General features: G+C 54.4%; 1 protein-coding gene across 5 annotated transcripts in view; it reads left to right on the forward strand.

Annotated features, from left to right (window-relative positions):
• The window catches only part of BANP (BTG3 associated nuclear protein), a 119,971-nt gene that overhangs the window by 86,635 nt on the left and 8,479 nt on the right, over positions 1-24,857 (forward strand). For 3 of the 5 annotated variants that reach the window (XM_060000864.1, XM_060000866.1, XM_060000865.1), the window contains 2 exons: positions 10,258-10,401; positions 13,181-14,016. In XM_060000864.1, the coding sequence (XP_059856847.1) occupies positions 10,258-10,401; positions 13,181-13,252 (216 nt within the window). In that variant the 3' untranslated portion in view covers positions 13,253-14,016. Of the gene's footprint in view, positions 1-10,257; positions 10,402-13,180; positions 14,017-24,857 lie in introns of those variants that run through there. The other 2 variants (XM_060000863.1, XM_060000862.1) reach the window with 1 other exon arrangement.

Consider the following 24,857-nt stretch of genomic DNA (forward strand, 5'->3'; position numbering starts at 1 on the left):
CGTGGGCCAGCAGCCCGGTGACAGCCGCCCCGCCTGCCGGCAGATGCGTTACCTAGCGAGGGCGGGTGCGGAGGGGGAGATGGGGAGACAGGTGCCTCCCAGGCCACACGCGTGGCCGCGGCCGTCAGCCGTCTAGACCAGGCTCTGAGGGGACGGGGGGCACTCAGGTAAACCGGGCACGGCGAACAGGAGGGAAAGCGGGGCTCCTTGGAAGTAGGTCTTTGTGATGTAACCGCCGGGTGGGTCTTTTTGAGAGAATTCTCTTCCATTTAGGGCGGTGCTCCGCCGGCACCTGAGTTGAGCTCCCCGGAGCCCCCGGGAGCCGGAAGATAGATACCCCCAGGCGGATGATGCCAGATGGGCAGGTGTCTGGCAAGGAGACAAGTCGGCCAAGGAGATGGAACAAAGGGCTCAAAGCCTTTTCATCACAGAGGCCGGTGGAGAGAGGTTGAGAGTGCGTGCTCTTCCTTCTGTTTTAAAGGGAAATGGTTTCTAAAGTCAGATGAGGCTTTCGAGGTTTCTTCTTGTCTGATTTGCTGTGTAACCTTCTTTGACTCTTTCTGATGCGTTCCCGTCCCATGTGACTGGACCTGGCCTCGTACTGTACTGGGGCAGCCTGGAGGGAGTCGGAACAGCCGCCCTCAGAGCCTCTTCTGTTTGGTTGCGTTCTTTCTGCCTTGCGGTCCTGGGCACATAAGTTAGCCTCTGAGTCTCAGCTTCCTCCCTGGTCACTCGTGGTAACAAACAAGAGGCCATCTGTGCCCAGTGCCCAGCACTGCAGCTCTTGGGCTGAGGCCCCAGGACCCCGGCCTGTCCTGCTGCTCCCATGCAAACCCACTGGCCCTGGAGGTCACGTGACCCTGATGCCGGCAGCCCTCAATGCCCTCTTTCCCCCGTGTGTGGCGGGGCAGGTGCAGACACATATCCCTGGTTGTTGGCTGGTCTCTTGTGGGAGCTGGGCTCTCCTGGCTCCATCCTCCCCAGGCGCCCTCGTCCACTGGCTTCCAGGCGTTTACCCAGTGAGGGAGTGTGGGGGAAGGGGCCTCAGTGCTGGATGCTCCCTTTCCGGGGGTGCATCTGGAGCCCGCAGCTGTGGGATGTGATTCGTGAGATTCCCCGCCGTCCAGCCCCCTCTCGTTAGCGGTCACGCTGCGGAGCGCACTGTAGGGTGAGGTGTGGACGTGCCCTCCCCTCGGGGCCCAGGCCTCCCCCAAGGCAGGCTATTGGCTGAGCGCGGAGGGTTGCTTTCAGGTGTCTTTTCACTTAGAGGAAGTTGGAAGGCATTCTTTACACCCGAAGTTAAACGTTTGCACCATTTGTGACTCCTGGTGTCCGTCAGTTGGCCCTTGAGCACGGCGTGCGGTGTAGACAAGCACTTGTTACACACGAACCGAGCTTCTCTTTGTGAGCCTGGGCGTGTTTGCGGACGGTACACCTGCCTCTGAGCGCAGCCCCAAGCTCCCCTCTGCAGGGCGCAGGGAGGGGCCGGGATGTTTGTCTCTTGTCTCCCCGATCTGGGTTGGGTGGCTGTCATCGGGTACCATGGACGGGGCAGAAACGGCAGATGTGTGCCCCACGGTCCTGGAGGCCGGAAGCCCGACACCACAGTGCCGTGCGGTCGGGTTTTGGCGAGGACCCTCTTGCTGTTATGTCCCCACGTGGTTTCCTTGGTGTGTCTGTGGGTGGGGTCCTGTGTCTCTCTCCCTCCTAGAAGGGCACTGACCTCTCGTAGGGGCCTCACACTCGTGGCCTCGTCCAACCCTAATACCTCCTGAAGGCCCCACCTCCACACCCGCACCCCATCACGCAGGGAATCAGGGCTTCGACACTCAGTCCAGAGCACCCTGTCTGTTCCCAGGAAGGATTCTGGACCTGTGGCAGCTCTGCTGTGGATGCAGAACGGGGATTTGGGCTGTTTGGTCCCCATATACCTTCTTGAGCACACAGTAACCTCATGAGCCTCACGTCAGCATGGATTGTTCTGAGACGCGGCCTCGGGCGGGCAGGCTCCTGGGGAGGACGTGGCCCCGGGGGTGGAGTTGGGGCCCAGTGGCCTTTTGCGTGGTGGGTCCTTTGGTAATGCTCCCTGCTGACTGGAACTCAGTAGGAAGATTGTGTCACCTCTTTTTGGAAGTTCTTTCTTTCGTCCCATCACAGTGAACACGACGATAATTTTTGTGGTTCTGTGGGGTGAGTTTTCCAAATTAAATAAAGAAACAGTGGGAGTCCAGCACACAGTCGAGGGGTGGGGAGCAGGGAGGGAGGCCGGCCTGAGCCCGACCCCGGCCTGCGCTCTGCTTCCTGGCCGCGACGGCAGCTGCAGCGTCTGTGTCTGTGTTTTGGCGTTTCAGCTCCTTGCCGATGGCTGGGCACCCTCTTCCTTCCCCGGGACTGGACAGGTCAGGTCACTTACATGCATAATTAACACGTTTTTGTTCTTGCAGCACTGTCTTACCCGCTCCCTACCCACCCCCACCTGGCCCTTCTAGAAGCCAGAGGCCTGGAGCCCACGGGCAAGTGGAGGCCCTGGATTTGACTGTGGCCGAGTTACTCCACCCCCCGTCACCCCCACCTCCCTCGACTGGAAGGTCTTTAGACACATGGCTAAGACCTGTTCCCAGGAGCGCCGCCCTCTCTGGAACGATGGGCTGAATACCACGCGTCTCCAGACTCCCGCTTTTGCTTTATCACAGTTTTAGGCTTTGTTTTCCTTTCTTCCGGATTGCGATTGAGGCTCACGCCCGATGCTGGAAGGAGGAACGGAGCAGAGGGCAGAAGCTGCTTGTGTTGACGGGAGCCACCGCCCCGAGCTGCAAATCTGGCTCCTGACTGCTGGCCTGTCAGCTCTGGAAGCGCCAGCTTGCTGGCCTGGCCGTAGCGTATGCTTTTCTGAAACGTTGCATCCATTGGCTGGAGCCCTGAGGCCTGTGAGGAGTCTCCAGGCCAGGCCTCGCGCCGAGGGCTCCAGGAACACCCAGGGAGCGCTGTTCGGTCTGGTTCTGTTGTGTTCTGGGGTTCCTTGCCAGTTGTGCTTGTGTCTGGCCGTGCCCCTCGTGGGCAGGAACTCCAAGCGGGATCCCAGGAAGCAGATTAGCGTTCCTGTCCTTGGGTTTAGAGGCTTAAGAATGGTTGTTTGTTTCTGACATTTGCGGTACAATTGTACAAAGTAGATTTTGTGCCGCGGGATCTCCTGGCCGGTTGGCGGCTTGGGGCGTCTTCCTCTCACCTCCTCATCTTTCTGTCATGGGGGAAGCTGCTCTTTGAATTAACATCCAGGTTTGGAAAAGGCCACTGGTTGAGTGCTAATATTACCATAACCAGCTGGGCTCAAGCGGAAACGCAGACACAGGTCAGTGACCGTGGCTTCTCCCGGCGGCCTTAGGCGTGAGGGTCTCGCCCTTCTCCTGGCCACGCACTTAATTAAGCTGTGCTCAGTGCCTGTCTTGTGAGTGCATGAGGGTTTTTTGCTTTGTGTTTTGTGTGCGTGAGCGTGCGTGTGTGTGTGTGTGTGCGTGTCTGGGTGTATTCTTGGTTGTATTGTGAGTTTTGTTTCTAAGTATTACTGGAAAGTCCTTGGGCTCCTGGCATTTATTTTAGGCTTTGCACCAGTTTTGCATTATCTCTGTTGGGTATCAAACAGCATTTCAGAACTGACAGAATATAGAGGAAAACCAGATGTGTGCACTCCAGAAAAACAGCGCTTGTAGATCCAGGATTCCCTGAGTCGGCGGCTTCAGATTCGGACACTGTGCCATTTTTCTTTGGTCTGAAAATAATGGGCTCTGCTTCAGAGACACACCAGGGAAGCCTGTGACCGAGGCTGGCCAGGTGGCGCGAGCTGCACCCGCGTCGGCGCACGCGTGTCTCTCCGAGGGAGCGCGGCCCCGCCGGCTCCCTCACCCGGTCCGGCCGCGGGCAGCTGCCCTGGAAGTCTGGAGGCGCTGCTTCTGGCTGCTGTCCTGGGAGCTCGCTGCTTTCCAGTTAGCTGTTTCTGCCGCCCGCCGCCTGCTGGGAAAGGCTGCAAACAGAAATGAGCAGGATGCAGGAAGGTGCCGCGGCTCGTTGTCGGGAGAGGTGGGAGCCAGGCGAGCCAGGCCCTCGCTGTCCGGCAGGACCTCTGCCGCGGGCTGACTCTGTGCTCGTTCTGGGGCCGCCCCCGTCCCCCTGCCAGAGCGAGGACCCCCGGCAGGTGTCCAGCGGCCTCAGGTGCCGCAGGGATCCTGCTACTCTGTGCAGTGAGAGTCCTTGTCACCAGCTGAGATCCAGGTAAGCCTGACTGTGTGTGTCAGGAGCTGCGCGGTGGCCCCGCCGCCGAGGGTGCCCGTGTGGTTGGCCCGCGGAGCGCTTTTTACTTGTCCTGGCTTCGCTGGCTCCTTTTACCTTCAGGAGAAGCGCCCTGCCTCCAGGGCGTCTGCTCCTGCCCCTCCTTCGGGAGAGGCCCTTCGGGTTGTCCTTTGTGGGGTTGTCCCTGCCAGGTGTGCTGCTGGCTGCACTGCGACGTCCCAGCTCCAGGTGGTGGTGGGGTGGCTCCTGCCCTGAGCAGCGGTGGGGGGCGGGGCGGGGCGCTGCAGAGCCGACCTTCTGACTCCTTCTCGCGGCCGCTCTCTCATCCAAGCTTCGTCTGCTTTTGAGAAGACGTATTCTTAAGCCGGAGTTGGAGGCGGCTGGGGTCCCCGTACACCAAAGCCCAAGAGGGCTTTGCTCTGGGTCCGTGTCCAGGACGGCTTCGCCGAGCAAGCTGTTTGTCCCATTCGGGTACCCGCCGGTCACTCGGGACAGGTGCCTGGCGCAGGGGCCCACAGCGGGGGCCCGTGTGACCCTCCCGCCCAAGTGCGGGGGCCCCTGGGGCCCGTGTGCCACTGTGGAGGGAAGCCAGGCGAGGCCCCGGTGGTGCCTTCCCAAGGCTGCAGGAAGGCGCCGCAGTCGTGCCTCCTTGTCTGGGGGGATGTGTTCCAGGACCCCCAGAGGATGCCTGAAACCACGGGTAACACCAGACCCGTACTAGGGTTTTCCTGTACGTACACATCTGTGCTGAAGTTTATTCTACAAATGAGGCACAGTAAGAGAACATCCAGATGCCAGAGTCACTGTGCTTGTGCTTCGGGGCCACTGCGGAGTAGAAGAAGGGTGTCCTGAGCGCAAGCCCTGTGATCCCCAGACAGCGGAGCCGATGACCCAGATGCTCCTAAGTGGCTAACGGGTGGGACGCGCAGGACAAAGGTCAGGACAAGGGTGGGACATGCAGGGCAAAGGTCAGGACAGGGGTGGGACGTGCAGGGCAAAGGTCAGGACGGGGGTGGGACGTGCAGGACAAAGGTCAGGGCGGGATTTCATCACAGTGCTCAGAACCGCGCGAGAGCAAACCTTAGCACTTGTTTATTTCTGGATTTTCCCATTTATTATTTTCGGACACGGTTGACGGCGGGTAACTGAAACCGCGGATGAGCGAGGTGGCTTTGGTGGGTGGAGCAGCCCTGGAGGCCGTGTCACCGCCGGCCTCTCCCAGCCTGGCGGCGCCCTCGCTCGAGTGCCACGTGAGAAGCGGGCCCCTTCCTGCCCACTGGAGTCGGAGCCCATTTTCCATGGAGACGCTTGTCTCCCTTGACTGTCCTTGCCGCCCCACCTGAAGAACAGACCCCCTCCCTGCACTTTTCTGGGGGGAGCGGGGGAGGGCAGAGCCTGGAGGGCGGGGGCGATAACGAAAGGCCCGGGAGGTCTTTCCCTTCTGTCCAGGCGCATGCTCGCTTAGCGCTAAGTGTTCAACTCATTCCTGAGTCGCTTATCGAGACCAAACCAGTGTGGAAACGTTGAAAGGCCATGGCATTTTGAAAGAATTCCCAGTCGAGAATACTTTCCTGCGTTTTATTTACCCGCCAGCCTGGTAGTGATCACTCGTAGGGCACCGCGGTACACCTGCACTTGTAGGGAGTGGTGGCTCATCTCCAAAACCAGAGGGCAGGCCGAACTCTGAAATAAGTTCCATGACTTCGTAAGTTTCATTAAAAGATAGTCTTCGATTTGACTTTAAATTCACCGTGTACAACAGTGACAAAACTGTGATGACGTGGTAATAGTTAACATTTGTAGTCGAGTCCAAGACCTGCAGGCGGGGGTGAGGTTGTGACAGGGGAGCATGGGCTACAGCCTCGCAGCTTGTGTCCCCCGGCCTCGACCCTCAGTGACGCTCTCCTCTGCGGCACCTCCCCCAGCTCTCTCCCTAGCCGTCCCCGGGCCTTCCGGGCCCAGGTCCCCCCAGCTGCGTATCTGGACGCCAGCCAGTTCTCATCTGCTCCTCCTGAGAAGCAGTCATTTCTCTTCACAGCCCGGGGACTGTTCCAGAATGTAGGCTCCTTGGGGTCGCGTCCTGCCCACAGTGTCTCGCACGCAGTGGGTCCTTAACTGAGGGAGCAGCGTGGGGGCTCCGCGCGGGTGGGCAGTGGCTGCTGGGGAGTGTCCGGTGAAGGCCAGCCGCTCGCTGGGATTTGGTCGTTAGAGGCATTTTAGTTACCTCGAGATGGTTTACACGGCTAGATTCAGACTCAGAGAAAAAGCCAGCGTCCGTTCCGTACGTTCAGACTCGTCGGTGAGTTCTGTCTGCCTCCGTCAGCTGCTCTCAGCTGCTCGCTGTAATCTCACAGTGTGATGTGTCTGTGCTCCCGCACCACCACCCCCGCCACGCCCACCATGAGCGATGACTGCGCTGAGCCCTCTGTGCTGCGCCGGCCTTCGGTTGGTGCTTTGAGGTTTGCAGAGCACGTGTGCGTACCCGCTCCTTGGGTTCTCGGTGTCCGGCTTTGATGCAGGACCAGCCTGGAGATCCAGATGCCCTAGCCTGACCTTGCCTTTCCAGGGCCCAGCTTGGGGATATGCATGCGTCTCTTCACAGGATGCCAGGGGCTTGGCCTTACGTCTGGCCCCTAGGCCCCGGGTGGGTGGATGGAGCAGGCGGGCAGTGAGCCTGGCTTGTGTGTTTCTTCCTGCCTCTTCCCTGCTCACAGCTCCAGAGCTGTCACTCTTGGCGAGAAAGGCATCCTAACCAGCCCGTATCCTCCAGGTGACAAGGTCTCTCCTTAACACCTAACCCCTCCTTCCTCCTGTTTTCTTCTGAAAGCTTTTTGTTTGAGTCTCTTAGGTTCCCCCAGAACTGCCAGGCTCGGGGCAGAGTGGACCACAAGAGAGCCAGGGCGAAGGGCGTGCGGACACACTTCTGAATGTTGGGCTTCGGGACCAGCTCTGCTCCACTCCCCTCCTGTTCCTCGTTCTCTTTCCTCGTCAACATCAGCATGATCTTCACTTAGTTCAGAAATAGTTACTGAGCGTCAGGTACACCGCTGGACGATGGGGATCCAGCAGTGAACAGAAGAGACCCTCCCACCCGTGTTGTCACGGAGCTCATGTTCCTGTTGCGTGGGGTGAGCTGAGTCTGGAGTCAGGTGCACGGTGGCCGAGGAAGCCAGGGCCCAGAGGGGACCTTCCTCAGGGACGTGGGAGTCCCTGGTCCCTGCTGCCGGCCCCTTCCTCAGGGACGTGGGAGTCCCTGGTCCCTGCTGCCGGCCCCGTCCTCAGGGACACGGGAGTCCCTGGTCCCCGCTCCCGGCCCCTTCCTCAGGGACACGCGAGTCCCTGGTCCCCGCTGCCGGCCCCGTCCTCAGGGGCGCGGGAGTCCCTGGTCCCCGCTCCCGGCCCCTTCCTCAGGGACGCGTGAGTCCCTGGTCTCCACTGCCGGCCCCGTCCTCAGGGGCGCGGGAATCCCTGGTCCCCGCTGCCGACCCCTTCCTTAGGCGGTGGTTCAGCAGCCTGGACGGCCAAGCAGGCGGCTGGGGCGCGGGCCAGTGGGGAGTGGGTGCGCCGGGGGGGTGGGGGGCTCTCGGCCCGGCTGGCAGAGCCGCTCCCATGGAGGTCGCCCCCGGGGGCCCTCGTCCTGATGCGTAGTTTGTGAGGGCAGGAACAGGCCCGTCTGTTCGGTTTGCTCAGAGTAAGGAAACGTGTCGTGGCTCTGATTTTGCATGGGCTCTTGACTTTTTGCTCTTCTCGGGAAAATGACTAAACTCAGCTTCCTGTCCCCCTGTCTTCAGGTCCTGCTGGCTTCCCAGCTTGGATCCTTTGACTTTCTGTCCCTGCTGGGAGTGTGTAGGCGGGAGGCCCTCCTGGGACGTGCTGTGCTTTCGTAAAAAGCCACAAGGGTGACTGAACCCCAGCGGAGGCGCTCCTGGCCTCCTGGGGAGGGGCGCTGGGCTTTGAGCGTGGGTGGCCCCTGAGCTCCGCTGCCCTCTGCCCTGCTGGGGCCACACCGGCTGCTGCCCGAGGCTGCTCGTCCCCACGGGGTCCAGGGGGTGGCTGCTCCCTGGCGACCGGGTGGCAGAGCTGCAGAACTGGGCAGACCCATGCCTGTCTTTCTGACCATGAATGATCTGGTGGTGGGGAAGTTCTGGGGAAGAGAAAATGAATAATAGAGGGGATGTCAGTTTTCTCCAATTTTTTAAAACCTCTCGTGAACTCATTAGTACAAACAGTTAATACAGGACAGAGTGGTGTTTTACAGAGAGCCATTGTTGTCAGGTCAGCTCTTTGGGGACCTAGAAGCTGGTTCCTGCCCGGAAGGAGGAAGCCAAGGAGATGAGCGTGGCCACCTACGTGGGCTGTGTCTGCGGGGACACATGACCACACCTGGTGGAGTATGCGCAAGTGTGTCCTCTCACAGTCTGGAGGTCATGAGTCCAGCACGGGCCTTGCTGGCTGAAGTTTAGGGGTCACGGGGCTGGTTCCCTCTGGAGAATCCCGGGGAGACAGAGGTGCTGCGTTCCTTGGCTGGTGGCCCCTGCTCCATCTTCCAAAGCTGCGTGGTGTCCGCGCTGTGTTATGTGGGAAGGTTCTCTGCTTTCTGAGGGGCCACCGGATGCTTCAGGACGCCGTTCCCACCTTGATCACCGGCTCAGCCCCATCTGTAAAGTGCCCTTGTTGTCAGGGCACACGGCCCAGGTCCCGGGGCCCGGGATTGGGACATACCCGTCTCTGGGCCGTCACTCTGCCCAGCAGAGCTGGCCGCTACGAGATGTGAGACTGTGTTTGCAGATGGCTTCCGAAGACACAAAAGGAAAACCAGTTAGGACTTTCTTCTGTCTTTTATTCTGAAAATCGAATTTTCCTGCTTTTTTCCACTGATGGACTCGTTATTAAAGAAATAGAACTTTAGCTCATCAAAAACTAGAATCGCGTTTGAAACTGCAGCGTGAAACTGCAGCATCCTCAGCTCTGACCCCGTGTGGGAGGCCGTGGGCTGGGCAGGAAGCGTGACTCCGGCCGCCCCGCCTGGGCAGCTGGTGAGCGCCCCCAGGGGGTGGTCCAGGGGGCGTGTCATTTGAGGGGGTGGGAGTGCAGCCCCAAGTCAAAAGCCCCACAGCTCATGGCAGCTCACTCCCGTGACCGCAGAGCGTCGGAGGCCCCCGCCCACTCGCCATCCTCCCTGTGGGGCGTCGAGGCACCAGTCCGCCCGCCTGCCTATTGCAGGGCGCCGTGGGCCTGGTGTGGGTGCTCGTGAGTGATGGCGTCACCCAGAGCCCGTCATGGGGGCCTCATGTGTCCCTCCCTGCAGGCACAGTCCAAGTGGGGTTCCTGGTGCATGGGACGGGGGTCCGTGATCCGTGACTTGTCTCCTTGGAGGCTAGTCGGATCCTCCCCCGGGATCTGGGCCTCACCCTCCAGCTTGTGTCTCCTCTCCACACACACAGCCCTCCTCGACTCCCTCTGGAGCCTGGAGCCTTGTGACTCACGTGCACATTTCTGCTTGTTTCTCAGCCTCGATTAGTGGCCCACTGTCTGGGGGCCGCTTCTCCCCGGAGTGAATGTGTCTTGCTTGCCCCAGGGTCGAGGCCCTGCGGCCGTCTGCCTGTCCTCCTGGCTGCCCTCAGGCTCCCCTTTCCATGAACCTGAGAAAGCGGTGACTCTGGGAAGGTCTCCAGGTGCTTTAGCTCCTGTTCCATCTCAGACTCGCCCTTGGCCACATCCCTGCGTTCAGTTCGCTCTTTGGGTATTTTTTCCTGTAAGGCCTAAAAGCCCCTCTCAGCATCCAGCACTTGGATGTTTGAGGGAGGTGACTTGCAGTTGCAGTGGAGCAGCCTGGTCCTGCCGTGCATGTCCACACGGCGCACCCGCACGCCACACCCTTGTCAGCAGGTGCCCCGCCCCGCGGTCCAGGTAGCACGGGGCAGACTCCCCCGGCGCTATCTATGCTGACGCGGTTCTGCTCTGTGTCTGCAGGTGCTGCAGGGGGCCCAGCTGATAGCCGTGGCTTCTTCGGACCCTGCTGCCACGGGGGTGGACGGCTCGCCGCTCCAAGGCAGCGACATCCAGGTCCAGTACGTGCAGCTGGCGCCGGTGACCGACCACACCGCTGCAGCCCAGGTGGGTCCTCCCTTTGGGAAGTGGACAGGGCTGGGCCTCCTGCAGGTGGTGAACGCACTTGGGCCTTCTCCCGCGAGGAAGGTGAGTGATCCACGAGAGGTGATGGTGTGGACGTGGGCGCTCGCTTGGGACTCCGTGTCTTGTAAGTGCCTGAAAGTGTAAAGGTGAGAGGTTGCTTCTTGGCCCAGATACCAGCCTTAAACAATTTCTTGAGATAACTCTTGTCTCATGCAAATGTTTACCTATAAATTTAGAGGCCAAATTAAGTGTACCTGAGACCTCCTTGTTCCTCGGGCTGGGGCAGGGCCGGCCCAGGGTCTGCGCGCCTGCCGGCCACGGGCAGTCCCTTTGCAGCCCTTGCCTGTGGCCTCTGCCCTTTTCCCCCATGGCATCCTCTGGTGGGCCGAGCTCTGCTGCGCTGGGCTGCGGTCCTCTTCCCGCGCTGCTCGCGGTTGCGCTCTCCCGGGAGCCCCAGAAAAGCAGCGCTCGGGCTCCATCTGGACAGTTTCTGAGCCGTGAGTTCGGCAGGGGGGCTGCTGCTCGAGATGTTCGAAGCGTTCGCACCTCTGGCCCCAGTGGGTGTGCTTGGGTGGGCGAGCATTGTGGCCTCCCCTGGGTATGGGGGAGCCAGGCGTGGGCCCCCGTGCTCGTGCCTGAGCCTGTTTGGGGGCAGTGTGATCAAGGTCTGTCAGAGCGTGGTCTGGAGAGGGTGCCCTTGGAGCAGCTCAGGCTGCTGGTGCCAGGGTGACACGGGTGCCGTCAATCCTCGGGCTGTGGGCTTGACTCACTGACTCACTGCTGAGTGCCTCTGGGCAGGGGCACTCTCATCGCTGTGACCTCAGCCTGTTGGCCCCTCCCTGCCTCCTTCCTGGACCGCCTCCTCTGCCCAGCACTGATGAGCTGCGCGTATCCTGCCTTCGGCCTTGACGCTTAGAATTAAAGCCCTGAGTTTCCACGCAGTCCCCTCCCCTCCTGGCCTCCGCTGGTCGCCGTCCTAGGTGTCGTGTCCTGTTCCCACTGGTAGTTGCTGAGGAACACGGCTCAGCAGGGCCAGGCAGGTGGCCCAAGGTGGCCCTGGTGACCAGGTGGCTGGCTGGGTGATCAGCGGTCCTGTGGGGACTTAACCCTGGTTCACAACAAGTCCCCACCTGGCCCAGAGATCTGGAACGTGTGTCCTGGAGAAGGTGCAGCCCCCTCCTCTCTCCAGACCTGTCCACTGTGCCACGTGGGCAGCAGCCACGGCCTGGACGCTGTGCCGCTCTGGAGGTTGACCGAGCGGGCACGAGGCTTACAGAACTTGGAGTGGGGGGTGGACGAGCTTATTCATGTGGTGCGAGGGACATCTGTCCTAAAGAAGGACCCTGGGGCTCCGTCCGAGCTGGGCGGGTCTGACACCCACATCATTGCTGCTTCACACGCACGGGGGTACTCGAGTGTGTGCCTTGAATCTGGGGTGCGTGTCATGTGGCAGGTCTTCCTGGGCCAGGTCTGTGGTCTTTGTGCGGATGTCACTGTTGAGGGGAGCCATGTCCACTGAGCTCCCGGCGCCTGACTTCCCGCCAGTGGGACCACGTAGCACACAGAGCAGTAGATCAGAGGGGGACATGTGCACTTTCTGGAGTGTCTTCCCCGCAGAAGGGCTCGGTCCCTGGGGCCCAGGCCCCTCCCTGGGCCCCCGCCTGCCTCACGCACAGGGAGGGGTCTCCCAATGGTCTCTTCATTAGCAGGAGGGCTCCCGCCCTCCTGTGGGTTTCCTTCCAGAGTTTGCTGCTCGGAACGGGGTCATACTCCTCATCTGGTGCTTGGGGAAGGACGGGTCTGGCTCCCGAGGTCCCCGAGCCCCCCGAGCCCCAGAGGCTGCGTGAGGGGTGGGCCCGTTCCCCGGAGCAGCCATGGGCAGGCGAGAGGGCGCCCCATCTGTGCTGGCGCTGCTCCGCTGCGCTGTGCTTCGCTGCTGCCTGGGGCCCCAGTCTCCTGCCGCGTTTTGAGGACGAGGGGGGAGGGCAGGGCTCCCCACCACAGTGTGGGCCTCCCGAGTGCCCAGCCCAGCTCGTCTTGGGGCCTCGGGACGGCGCGGAGGAGGCCTGTGCTGAGTCCTCAGATGGGTGGGGAACCGCCCCCACCCCCCACCCCCGCCGTGACAATGCCGTGTTGCCTTTCCCTTGAGCTGCAGTCGTAGGCGGAGCGCTGGCCCCGCAGGACTCTGCCTCCGCCGTGCACCGCCACACCCCACCCCAGCCCCGGGCCCCTCCAGCCACAGGTCCTCAGCGGAGCCGCGGAGCCCGCCTCTGAGAGTCTGGTGTTGCCTTTGACCAGCGGCTTGGGGGAGTCTGAAAACCCCCCGAGTGATCTCCATCTGGGAGCCCGTTCTTAGTGGCTGAGATGGATGTCAGTGACTTAGTCCAGGACTGTGTTTTCTTCCTTTAAACTACCTTAAAACTGTGAATATGCTGATCACTTGGGGTGCACGGCCAGTGGGAGTGGGAATGCAGCGCTGGTGGCTGGAGCTGAGGGGCACATGTGGGAGGCGGTGGGTAGGTGTGGGGGGAGCAGGGGCCAAGACAGGGCCCCACAGAGACGGACCGTGGCCCTGGATCTGTCACAGCTGCCGGGAGCATCCTCTCCCAGAGCAGGGGCGACACTCAGGCCCCCAGCCTCACCCTCCAGCTCGGGTGTGTGTTTACTCTGTGCCTGAAAACCGCTGGTGTCCGTGACCAGGGAGTGGCCCGGATGCGCACACTGGGCCCTTTGATAGAAAGCGCCCTCTCCCCTCTTGCAGGCGGCCGACGCCCTGCAGCCCACCCTGCAGTCCGAGATGCAGCTGGAGCATGGGGCCATCCAGATCCAGTGAGGGGACGGCCGCCGACCAGACAGGGCCCGAGCCAGAGCCACCGCTCAGCGCTGGTTCCCGTCACCCGCACCGTTCACACGCACCCGTCCCTCGGCTTCGCACGGGAGGGGGCCCGCACACGTTCTGCTCAAGTGCATCCGAGTGCCTCATCCTCGGGGAGAGTGCCCCGGTAAATAAAGACGACGGTAGCCCCTGCCGCCCCCGCCTGAAGACCCTGTTTCTTTTGATCACCCCGCCGTGTCCGGGGAAGGAGCGGGAAGCACAGCGTGGTCGCGTTAAGTACACGTGGGAAATCAAGAACTACGATATTTTTCTCTGTTCAAACAGCTTTTTTAATTTGCTATGGTGTTTATAACAAAAAACAAAATTGAAAAAAAAGTGGAGTAGCAGAAGCCTTTTGCTGTGTGCTCTGTTCAGTGTAATGAGAATAGGTATTTGCAAAAGAAGACTAACGATTTTGATGGAAACGTTGCTTACCTACTTTTCTAGGGGGATGCTGTCAGCACTGTGATTGTGCATTTCTAATGGAATAAAATGTATTTATGACCACGGCGGCTGTCACGTTGTTTCCTCTTAGGAGATGGCCCCTGGGCCTGTGGCGGCCCTGATGTAGCTGTGTGGGCCCTTCCAGAGGAAGGGGCGTGGCTGTCCTGGCAGTCCTGTGATGGAGCCTGGGGTGCAGGGGGCTGCACGATGGAGTGTCTCCAGGCACGGTGTCCCTCGAGGCAGCGTGAGCCTTCAGAATTGGGGTGCTCCCACGAGTAAGCTGCGCTGTTGAATGGCATGGCCTCTTCCAGCCCCAGAAAGTCCCAGCTCTGGGGGGTCTTTAGAGAAAGTCGTGTCCGAAGGAGCATGCCATATTGATGGTCTAATTAACGTGTGTCTGGAATCCCAGAAGGAGAGAATAGAAGGAAGATGACACGTAAAGGATTGGGGAAGCAGAACAGATCTCACGTAGAAATACAGAGGAAGCCGTGCCTGGACACACGCAGAACGTCGAAGACAAGCATAACCCAGAAGCAGCCAGAGAGGAAGGACGGACCACCCTCATGAGGGGAGGGCACATCAGAAGCAGAGGCGTTATGGGAAAAATGCTCTGCACGGAGTCGGGTCTTTAGTAGAACAGCTGTTCAAGAACGCCGGTGACAGTTGGCATCTGGCCCAGAGCTCTGCTCTGAGGTGTACACCCAGGAGAATTGAAACCGTATGTCCACACGTAAATGTGCACACGAACATTCATAGCGCACTTTTCACGATAGCCGGAGACCGGGAACAGCCTACAAAATGGGGTCCACCGACACAGCAGCCTTGTAGCTCAGCCGCAAAAGGAAGGAAGCACTGACACAGGTTTCAAGGTGGATGAACCTTGAACACGTGCTGAGTGAGAGAAGCCAGACCCAATAGCCCGCATATTATGTGGTTCTATTTGTATGAAACGTCCGGAATGGGCAAATCCGTGGAGACAGAGCAGATGAGCAGTGGCCTGGGCTGGGGGAGGGGAGGTAGGGAGTGACTAATACTGCAAATGCGGATTCTTCTGGAGAGGACGAAGATGTTCTGGAATTAGTGGTGCTGTTGGCCCAACTCTGTAGATCCACTAGAAGTCACACTAGAAGGGGTGAAGTTTTGGGGATATAAATTATATCTCAAGGTTATTAAAAATAAAGAATTGGGCAGCATTTAAAAAAACAGGAACAAAAATGAGGGTGTCACCTGCAGACGATTCCATCCTATAAAGGAAGTTGAAAGACATTTTCTTCAAGAGCAGGAATATGGACCCAGGAGGAGGTTCTGAGAGCAGAAGGTTGGGGGGCGGGGGGGCAAATACAACAACGAGGAGGTGTATCTAGTACTCCGTGTAAACTGCCTCACAGTAAAATGTTGGAAAACATTGCTCTGAAGGTTGGGGCAGGCAGGAAAGGAGCTAAGTCGTTGTAAAGCCCCCTTTCCTTGCCCTGGAGAGAAAGGATCAAGATGCTGTACAATTATAAGGCATCAAAGTCAATATTTATGGGCTTCCCTGGTGGCGCAGTGGTTGAGAGTCTGCCTGCCGATGCAGGGGGCATGGGTTCATGCCCCGGTCTGGCAAGATCCCACATGCCGCGGAGCGGCTGGGCCCATGAGCCACGGCCGCTGAGCCTGCGTGTCCAGAGCCTGTGCTCCGCAACGGGAGAGGCCACAACAGTGAGAGAGGCCCGTGTACCACAAAAAAAAAAAGAAAAGAAACACAGCACAGAAAAAAAGTCAGTAAGGTGTGGGATGTCCAAACGGCGTGATTAGTGCACTTGACCTAATCGACGTGTAGAACACGGCATACGGCGGTCACGGGGCACGCTTTCTGTTCTTCCCACCTGCTCTTTTGAACTTTATTCAAGTCACCCACACACCAGACCAGGAAGAAGGTCAAATAAGAGATCAGAGTGGAAAAGTATTTCTAATTGACAATTAAATACGACAGGTCAACATATCAGAACTCATGGAATACATCGAAAGGTGTGCTTAGAGAAAAATTTATATTTCCTTTAGATACATTCCCAGAAGTGGAATTGCTGGATCATATGGTAGCTCTATTTTTAATTTTTTTGAGGACCCTCCATACTGTTTCCCATCACGGCTGTGCCCATTTACATTCCCACCAACAGTGCACAAAGATTTCCTTTTCTCCACATCCTTGCCAGCACTTATTATTTTCTGTCTTTTTCATAATAGCTGTTCTGATAGGTGTGAAGGGATAGCTCATTGTGGTTTTTATTTGCATTTCCCTAATAATTAGTGATGTTGAGCCTCTTTTTATGTGCCTGTTGGCCATATGTGTGTCTTCTTCGGAAAAGTATCTATTCCAGTCCTTTGCCCATTTTCCAATTGATTTATTTGTTTTTTTTTGCTGTTATGTGAATTCATTATATATTTTGTATATTAGCCCCTTATCAGATGGATGGTCTGCAGATATTTTCTCCCTTCTGTAGGTTGCATTTTTACTTTGTTGATTATTTCTTTTGCTGTGCAAAAGTGTTTTAGTTAGATGTAGCCTCACTTGTTTATTTTTGCTTTTGTTGCTTGTGCTTTAGGTGTCATATCCAAAAAACTGTTGCCAAGACCAATGTCAAGGAGCTTTTTCTCTGTTTTCGTTTATGAGTTTTATGGTTTCAGGTCTCACATTTAAGTGTTAAATCCCTTTTGAGTTAATTTTTGTGAGTTGTGTAAGACAGGGGTCCAATTTCATTCTTTTGCATGTTATTATCCAGTTTTCCCAACACCATGTATTGAGGACACTGTTCTTTCCCCATTGAATATTCTTGGTTCCCTTGTTAAATACAAGTTGACCGTATATGTGTGGGTTGATTTCTGGGATGTTGATTTTCTTTCATTGGTCTGTGTCTGTTTTTATGGCAGTACCATACTGTTTTGATTACTATAGCTTTGTGATATAGTTTGAAATCAGGAAGCATGATACCTCCAGCTTTGTTCTTCTTCCTCAAGTATGCTTTGGCTATTCGGGTCTTTCGTGGTTCCATAAGAATTTCAGGATTGTTTTTTCTATTTCTGTGAAAAATGCCATTGGAATTTTGATAGGGATTGCATTGAATCTGTAGATGGCTTTGTGTAGTATAGACATTTTAACCATATTACTTTTTCCAATCCATGTACACAGGATATTTTTCCAATTGTTTGTGTCTTGAGTTTCCTTCATCAATGTCTTATAATTTTTCAATGTACAGATCTTTCACTTACTTAGTTAAATTTATTCCTAAATAAGTTATTGTTTTTGATGCTATTGTAATTGAGATTGCTTTATTTGTTTCTCTTTCATATAGTTCATTGTTAGTGTACAGAAACAGAAACAACTGATTTTTGTATGTTAATATTGTATCCTGTAACTGTACTGAATTTATTAGTTTTAACAGTTTTTTGGTGGTGCCTTTAGGATTTTCTATATATAAGATCATATTATCTGCAGGCAGAGACTAACTTATTCCTTTCTGACTTGGATGTCTTTTTTTTTTTTTTCCCCCCCTAGCCTAATTGTTCTGACTGGAACCTCCAATACTAGATCGAGGAGAAATGGTGAGAGTGGGCACCCTTGTCTTGTCCTGTTCCTGATCTTAGAGGAAACACTTTCAACTTTACACCATTGAGTATGATGTTAGCTGTGGGTTTGTCATATGTGGCTTTTATTATGTTGAAGTATGTTCCTTTTATAACTATTTGTTGAGAGTTTTTATTGTGAAAGGATATTCTAGTTTTCAGATGCTTTTTCTGCATCTATTGAGACGGTATGATTTTTCTCTGTATTCTCTTATTGTGGTGTGTTACATGTATAGGTTTGTGTATGTTGAACCATCCTTGCATCCCAGGGATCACTGTCATGGTGTGTGGCCCTTTTCATGTGCTAGTGAATTTGGTTTGCTAGAATTTTGCTGAGAATTTTGCATCCATATTCATCAGGGATGTTGGTCTGTAGTTCTCTCTCCTTGGGGTATCTTTGCTTTGGTATCAGGGTAGTGCTGGCCTTGCAAACGAGTTTGGGAATATCCCTTCTTCAGTTTTTTGGAAGCGTTTGAGAAGGATTGACATTAATTTTTCTTTACAGGTTTGGTAGAGTTCACCAGTGAAGCCATCTGGTCCTGGGCTTTTCTGTGTTGGGAGGTTTCGATTACTGACTCAATCTCTTTACTTGTATTGGTCTGTTCAGGTTTTCTATTTCTTCATGATTCAGCCTTGGTAGGTTGTATGTTTCTAGGAATTTATCCATTTCTTCTAGGTTATCCAGTTTGTTGGTGTGTAATTGTTCATAGTAGTCTTTTACAATCCCTTGTATTTCTGTGGTGTCAGTTGGATGTCTCCTCATATTTCTGATTTTATTTATTTGAATCTTCTTTTTTTTTCTTAGCTGGTCTAGCTAAATGTTTGTTAATTTTATCTTTTTAAAATATCAGCACCGGGCTTCCCTGGTAGTGCAGCGGTTAAGAACCCGCCTGCTAATGCAGGGGACACGGGTTCAAGCCCTGGTCCGGGAAGGTCCCACATGCCGCGGAGCAGCTAAGCCCGTGCGCCACAACTACTGAGCCTGCGCTCTACAGCCCGCGAGCCACAACTACTGAGGCCTGCACGCCTAGAGCCCGTGCTCCGCAACAAGAGAAGACAGTGCAATGAGAAGCCTGCGCACCGCCAACGAAGAGTAGCCCCTGCTCGCTGCAACTAGAGAAAGCCTGTGTGCAGCAACAAAGACCCAATGGAGCCACAAACAAACAAACAAATAAATAAATTTATTAAAAAAAAATATCAGCACCATGAGCACTGTATACATTTACAATTATTATATCCTTTTGATAAATGGATGAATTGACCCTTTTATCGTTATTTAATGACCTTATTTGTCTCTTGTTACAGTTTTGACTCAAAGTCAAAACTTTTTAAAAATGTAAGTATAGTTACCCCTGCTGTCTTTTGTTCCCTGTTTGTGTGTAATATCGTTTCCATCCCTTCACTTTGAGCCTGTGTGTGTCCTCAAAGCTGAAGTGAGTCTCTTTTTAGACAACATACATTTGAGTCTTGTTTTTTTATTGTTCAGCCACTCTGTGACTTTTGATTGGAGAATTAATCCATTTGCATTTAGAGTTATTATTGATAAATGAAGAATTACTAATGCCATCTTATTGTTTTCTTAATGTTTTGTAGTTCCCTTGTTCCTTTCTTGCTGTCTTCCTTTGTGAATTGATGATTTCTATACTGTGTGCTTTGATTCCGTTTCCTTCATCTTTTGTGTATCCCCTGTAGGTTTAACAACAGTCCTTTTAAAGCTGACACCAACTTTGACCATATACAAAAACTCTACCTTTTAACTCTCCCATTTTATCTTTTTTTTCTTTTTTTTAAAAATATCTTTATTGGGGTATAATTGCTTTACAATGGTGTGTTAGTTTCTGCTTTATAACAAAGTGACCATTTTATCTTTTTGAAGTCACAATTTACACCTTTTTACCTTGTGTATCCATTGACAAATTAATTGCAGCTATAGGTCATTTTTAATACTTTGGTCCTTTAACTTTTATACTAGAGTGAAGTGATTAACACACCACCATATTACAGTGTTAGAGTATTCTAAGTTTGACTATATACTTACCTTTGCTGGTGTGTTTTATATTTTCATGTGCTTTTATGTTACTGATTAGCATCCTTTCATTTCAGCATGAAGAACTCTTTACAGCATTTCTTGTAAGGCAGGTCCAGTGGTGAGGAGCTCCCTCAGCTTTTATTTCTTCAGAAGAGACTTTTATCTCCCCTTCATTTCGGAAGGACGGCTGTGCTGGGTGTTCTTTGTTGGCAGCATTTCTAATATATCATCCCACTGGCCTGCATAGCTTCTGCCGAGAAACCCACTAATAGCCTCATGGGGCTTCCCTTGTATGTGAGGAATTTTTTTTTCTCTTGCTGCTTGTAAAACTCTCCCCTTGGCTTTCATTTTACACAGTTCTCTTGTGCTGTGTTCTGGAGAAGATAGTTTGGGGTTGAAATTTTAGGGCGATCTCTGAGCTTTAGGAACTTGGAGGTCTAACTCTCCCTCCAGCTTGGGAAGTTCCCCCATTATTTCTCCCCTTCCGGGATCCCAGTATTGTACCCACTCTTTCTTTTAACCGTGTCCTATAGTTCACCCCTGTTTTCTTCACTCTTTTTCATTCTTTTTTTCTTTCTGCGCCTCTGGCTGGATGGTTTCAAGTGGGCCGCCTTCTGGTTCACAGATCCTTTGTGCTGTTGGACCGCTCTATCAGATTCTTCGTTTCAGTCACTGTATTCTTAAACTTTAGGGTTTCTGGGGGTGGAGGGCTGGTGTGTGTTTGTTTTCTGTTTCTTTGTTGAACTTCTCATTTTGTTCACGCATTGTTTTACTAATTCCATTTAGCTCTCTATCTGTGTTTTCTTGTAGCTCACTAAATTTCTTTAAGAGGATTTTTCTGAATTCTCTGTCAGACATTTCATAGATCTCCATTTTTTGGTGTCATTCGTTGTAGTTTCATTAGTTCCCTTTCTTTTTTATAAAGATTTTTTTTTTTTGGATGTACTAGTTCCCTTTTGTGTGTCTTGTTTCCTTGATTACTCGTGATCTCGTGGCCTCGTGTTGGTGTCTGAACATTAGAAGAAGTAGGCACCTGTTCCAACTATACAGACTGGGTTTGGCAGGGAAAGTCCTTCATCAGTCGGCCCATCCAGGAACCCAGGTGGGTCATGGGATGGTGTCCGCAGATGGGCTCGCTGCTGGAGTCCTCGGGCAGCTTCCTGCTGGTACCTGGTCAGCCAGTGGGCAGGCCTGGTGCCTGGGTTCCCTGGGGCAAGCCGGACACCTGCAGCCACCTGCGGGTGCTCGAGTCCGGGGTAAAGTTGGGCGCTTATGTCACTCGCCCTCCCCAGTGCGGAGGGTGTCTCTCTGCTGGACAGCCTATGCCTGGGGGAGGGGAGGCAGGGATGGGTAATGTGAACCTGTCTCTTCTACCCTCCTCATTGTGTCTTGTCTTATTTCTCTGCTCCACCCACGTGCTGTAATCCCTCACCCGGAGTCCTGAGCTCTTGGGAAGCATTTTCACGTGTGGATGGTTGGTTGTTCAAAGGGACATTCCTGGGAGGGGATGAGCCCTGGGAACTCCTCTACTGCCCCTCCCTGATGGCGCTCTTAATAGCGCCTATCCTTACAAAATCTTACCTATAACTTAAAAACTTGTCACAAGGAAACTTCCAGGCTCAGATGACTTCACTGTTAAGTGCTTGGAAATGTTTGCGGAAGAACAGCAGTCTTTATAAACTCTTGCACGGAACAAAAAAAGAGGCTCACGTTCCATCTTGTTGTATGAGCAGCCTTGACCCCAGCAGCCACGAGTGGGGTGGGTGTTTGCCACCCTTCTAGCCAGTAAGGGACATAATCTGGACCTGTAAGGTAATCAGCTTTCTTATTCCCAGGAAGGGAAGAGAGACAAGTCCATGTTGAAATGGACAAAGCGCGGGTGCCCCTAGGGAGACGGGGGAAGAGGGATGGGGTGGAGGAGGGAAACCATCTGATCCTTTTCAGAAGCGGGGTTTATAACGGTATTCATTCATCGCGGCCGAATTATTAATGATGAGTGAGTTTTGCCCCATGCTACTCGCCCGAGGAAAGGCAAAAGACATGCGCGCATGAACAGACCACAGCAAGAGGCCCTCCAGATGGCCAACGAACGTCTGAAAGTGTTCCAGTGGTCAAGTCAAAACCACCATGAGATGGCTCCAGAATCACCAGGATCCGAAAGACTAGCGACCTTGAGGGGTGTGCGGGTGGGGCCTCCCGCGCGGCGGGGGCGGGGCTGGGCGGAAGCGCGCAGACTCCCTACTGGGGAGAGCGCCCCGGGGCGGGTGGTCCAGCAGCCCCTCCAGGCGCCGCACCCTTCACAGCGGCGCGGGGTGCCTCCCGTGGCCTGCCCTTCCCACGGGGCGCCAACAGTCGTGGGAGTGGATGGAGTCCTGCCGTCACACCGATGGGTGGGGCCGGAAGCAGGACTGTGACCCCGTTTATGCCCATTTCAAGAGGGGGCAGGACGAGCCTCCTTCCTCCCTGGCGTTAGAATCATCCAGGGAGGAAGGGGCAGTGGTGAGGCAGGCGGGCGGCCGGGGGGGCTGGCATCTCCGCGTGTCTTAAGCTGGGTGCGCTGGCGCTGTGCGAAGGTGTGCCGTGATTTGTATGTTTCCTTGTCACTCTTCACCCTAAAAGCTTTTGTTTTTTTTTCTTCTTCTTTCTAAATAAGACACACAAAGGGCCAGAGTTTGCTGCCGGTAGGCCCACACTAAAACATCTTAAAACCTACGCTTCTGGCGGAAGGCGGGTGGTACCAGACGGAGGATCTGAGACTCGGGGAGGAAGGAAGCACAGAGAAAGGGGTAAATGTGAGTTGTCCGGAAACCCGGCTGCGTAGGAGAAGGTAGTGTCTGTGGGGCTTACAGAGAAAAAGAAGTAGCGTGTGATGAAGGGCGTACTCGGGAAGATGGTAGAGAACTAGTAGTCTGGGCTTCAGCCGTTAAGTTGTCCTTCCTTATCCATTAAAAGACTAGGAACAGTATCTGTAGCTTCCAGGCTAACAGGGGGGAAGTTGCCGTGAGGAAAAATACCCAATGGCTCCGAAAGAAGGCAGGAAAGAAGGGGGCACAGGACGGGGGCGCCTCTGGGGGTACAGACGCTGGGCTGCCGAGGCCTTGCACTGCTGTGTCCCCACTGCCGGGTGAAGCACACACGATCCTTGTGAAAGGAAGATGGCATGGAATTCAGTGCGCAAGCGGTTGTGCACGCTCACCGCCCAGCACACAATCAGGATAAGCCAGCAGACGAGAGAGAAGGCAGCACAGGCGGGACCGACATCAACAGCGGGCCACGGGCGCTGGGCTTCTCCCAGGCTTTCACACAATCTGCTTACGATGTTCAGAGAGAGGAGCACTGAGAATTGGAACCGTGACCCGAAAACTTTCTCGAAGTACAAAAGCGTCATTGTACAACTTTCACAGAATAATCAAAATTGCGAATTCAGGATGTAGGTATCGTGGCAGATTAGGCAGAGCTGAGATCATTGGTGAACTGGAAAATAGGGTAGAAGAAAATAGCCAGGATGAAGAATGGTGTCCCAAACGCTCAGAGAAGGACGTAGCCCACCCTTTCTCAGACTCCTTCAGAAAACAGAGGCGGAACATTTCCCAGCTCAGTTATGAGGCTCAGATATCTCTGGCATCAAAACCTAAGAAGATGAGTAGGGACAGAAAATGACAGACCAGTCTTACTCAGAGAAAAGAAATTCTATGCAAGATATTAGCAGATCAAATCTGGCAATAATACAAAGTGCAGACGGGAGATCATCCGCTGCCTGACTTGCAGGTCGCGAGAAACACGTCGGGCTTGAGGGTTTATTTTATTTCTAGGAACCGGGCTGAGCTCCCTAAACTAAATACGTGAATTCACAAGCGTGGACACAATAAATCCTTCAGGTTTTCTTGGTGCCCGTGTGTTTTTAGCTCAGGACTGCAGCCTGGTTTGTGACACGGCACATTTAGAGATTAAGGGGGAAAGTCACACGATTAGCTCCGCAGAAGCAGAGCCAGCCTTTAAAAAAATTCAGCCTCTATTCAAAATGCTAAAAAAAAAACGAGACAGCTTTCTAGAAATAAGAGGGAACTTCCTCACCTCGCTCAAGGCTTTCCACAAAGCCCGGCCGGCCGGCAGCAGGCTCACCGTTGACCCCAGGAACTTGGTTCAGCGTTGAGCTGAAGGCCTTCCAAGCCGTGGGGGAGAAGGAAACAAGACTTCAGGAGTGGAAAGGGAGAGACAAAGCTGTCATTATTTGAGGTGATGGCGTTGTGTTCTAGAAAATTCCAAACAATTTCCAAAGACAGGTTATCGCAACTGTTAGCTTAGCAAGGTTTGGGGTCAAAACCAAGTCCCTACATACGAACGAGTTCCCTTCTGAGAGCACTTCATAAGTACAACAAATTAGCCTAGGTACCCAACTCTCACAATCGGCTACATAGTACTGTACTGTAATAGGTTTATAATACTTTTCACACAAATAATACATAAAAAACAGGCACAAAAAATAAAAGATCTTTAATTTTACAGTACAGTACCTTGAAAAGTACAGTAGCACGGTACAACAGCTGGCATACAGGGGCATGTTTGCATCTCTGAAAATTCACAACTGGAAGCTTTGTGTGTAGGGGACTTCCTGTACAGAGTGTTGCTGCATTTCTACATTCCATCAGCAGTCACATGAAAATGAAACTTTAAGAAGACTTCATTAAAGTAGCCGTAAAATATCAAGAAATAAATCCAATTAAAGATTCATACGATGTTTATGGGGGAAAATCACAAACCTCCCGAGGGAGACCTGTCCCCATTGGTGGGTGACAAGGCGCCCTGTTGCCCTGGCCCTGGAGTCTCCTGGGCTTTGGCCCCCTCCCCTGGCCTCCTGAGCCCAGGAATCCTTCACCCAGTCGGGAGCCATAACCCGCTGACCGCCTCGCCCCTCACGCCCTCTCTTCCCTCCTCAACCCGCTTGAACTCCTACTCATCTAGCAAAAGCCCACACAGAAAATCCCAGTGTTCGCCTACCTGCACAGATCAGCGGGGGAGCACCCTGCGCTTCCCAGGGGCCGCGTGATTCTGCCTGGCGAGCCCACTCTCCCCTCCCCGGCCTGTTCCAGCTCCTCCCGCCCTCACTGCTGGCAAAGCCTCACTGTTTCATCAAGGGAAGCGAGCACAGGGGTCACCGCCAAGCAAGTGTCGGAGCACAGCTAGAAACCCACACTCTCAGTGTCTGCGTGGGGCTCCGCACTGGAGGTGACCATGGGGTCAGGTCGGCCACCGGGACTCAGCCTCAGAGCCTCAGATGTGCTGAGCGCTCTGTGCTGCATCCCACGGAATCCTGACTGTGCATTAAAATCACCCCCCGTCTCAGCCAGGCGAGGAGGAAGCAGGCCCGGAGAGCACCCGGCCCCCGACCTGACCCCCGCCTCTCACCGCCCCACATTCTGGCCCCCCTCCCCACGCCCCATACCCCAACCTGCTTTCCCAGGGCCTCCCGGAGGGTTAGTCCTCTGGCCA

This window comes from Delphinus delphis, chromosome 20 (assembly GCF_949987515.2).
Source record: "Delphinus delphis chromosome 20, mDelDel1.2, whole genome shotgun sequence".
Taxonomy (NCBI): domain Eukaryota; kingdom Metazoa; phylum Chordata; class Mammalia; order Artiodactyla; family Delphinidae; genus Delphinus; species Delphinus delphis.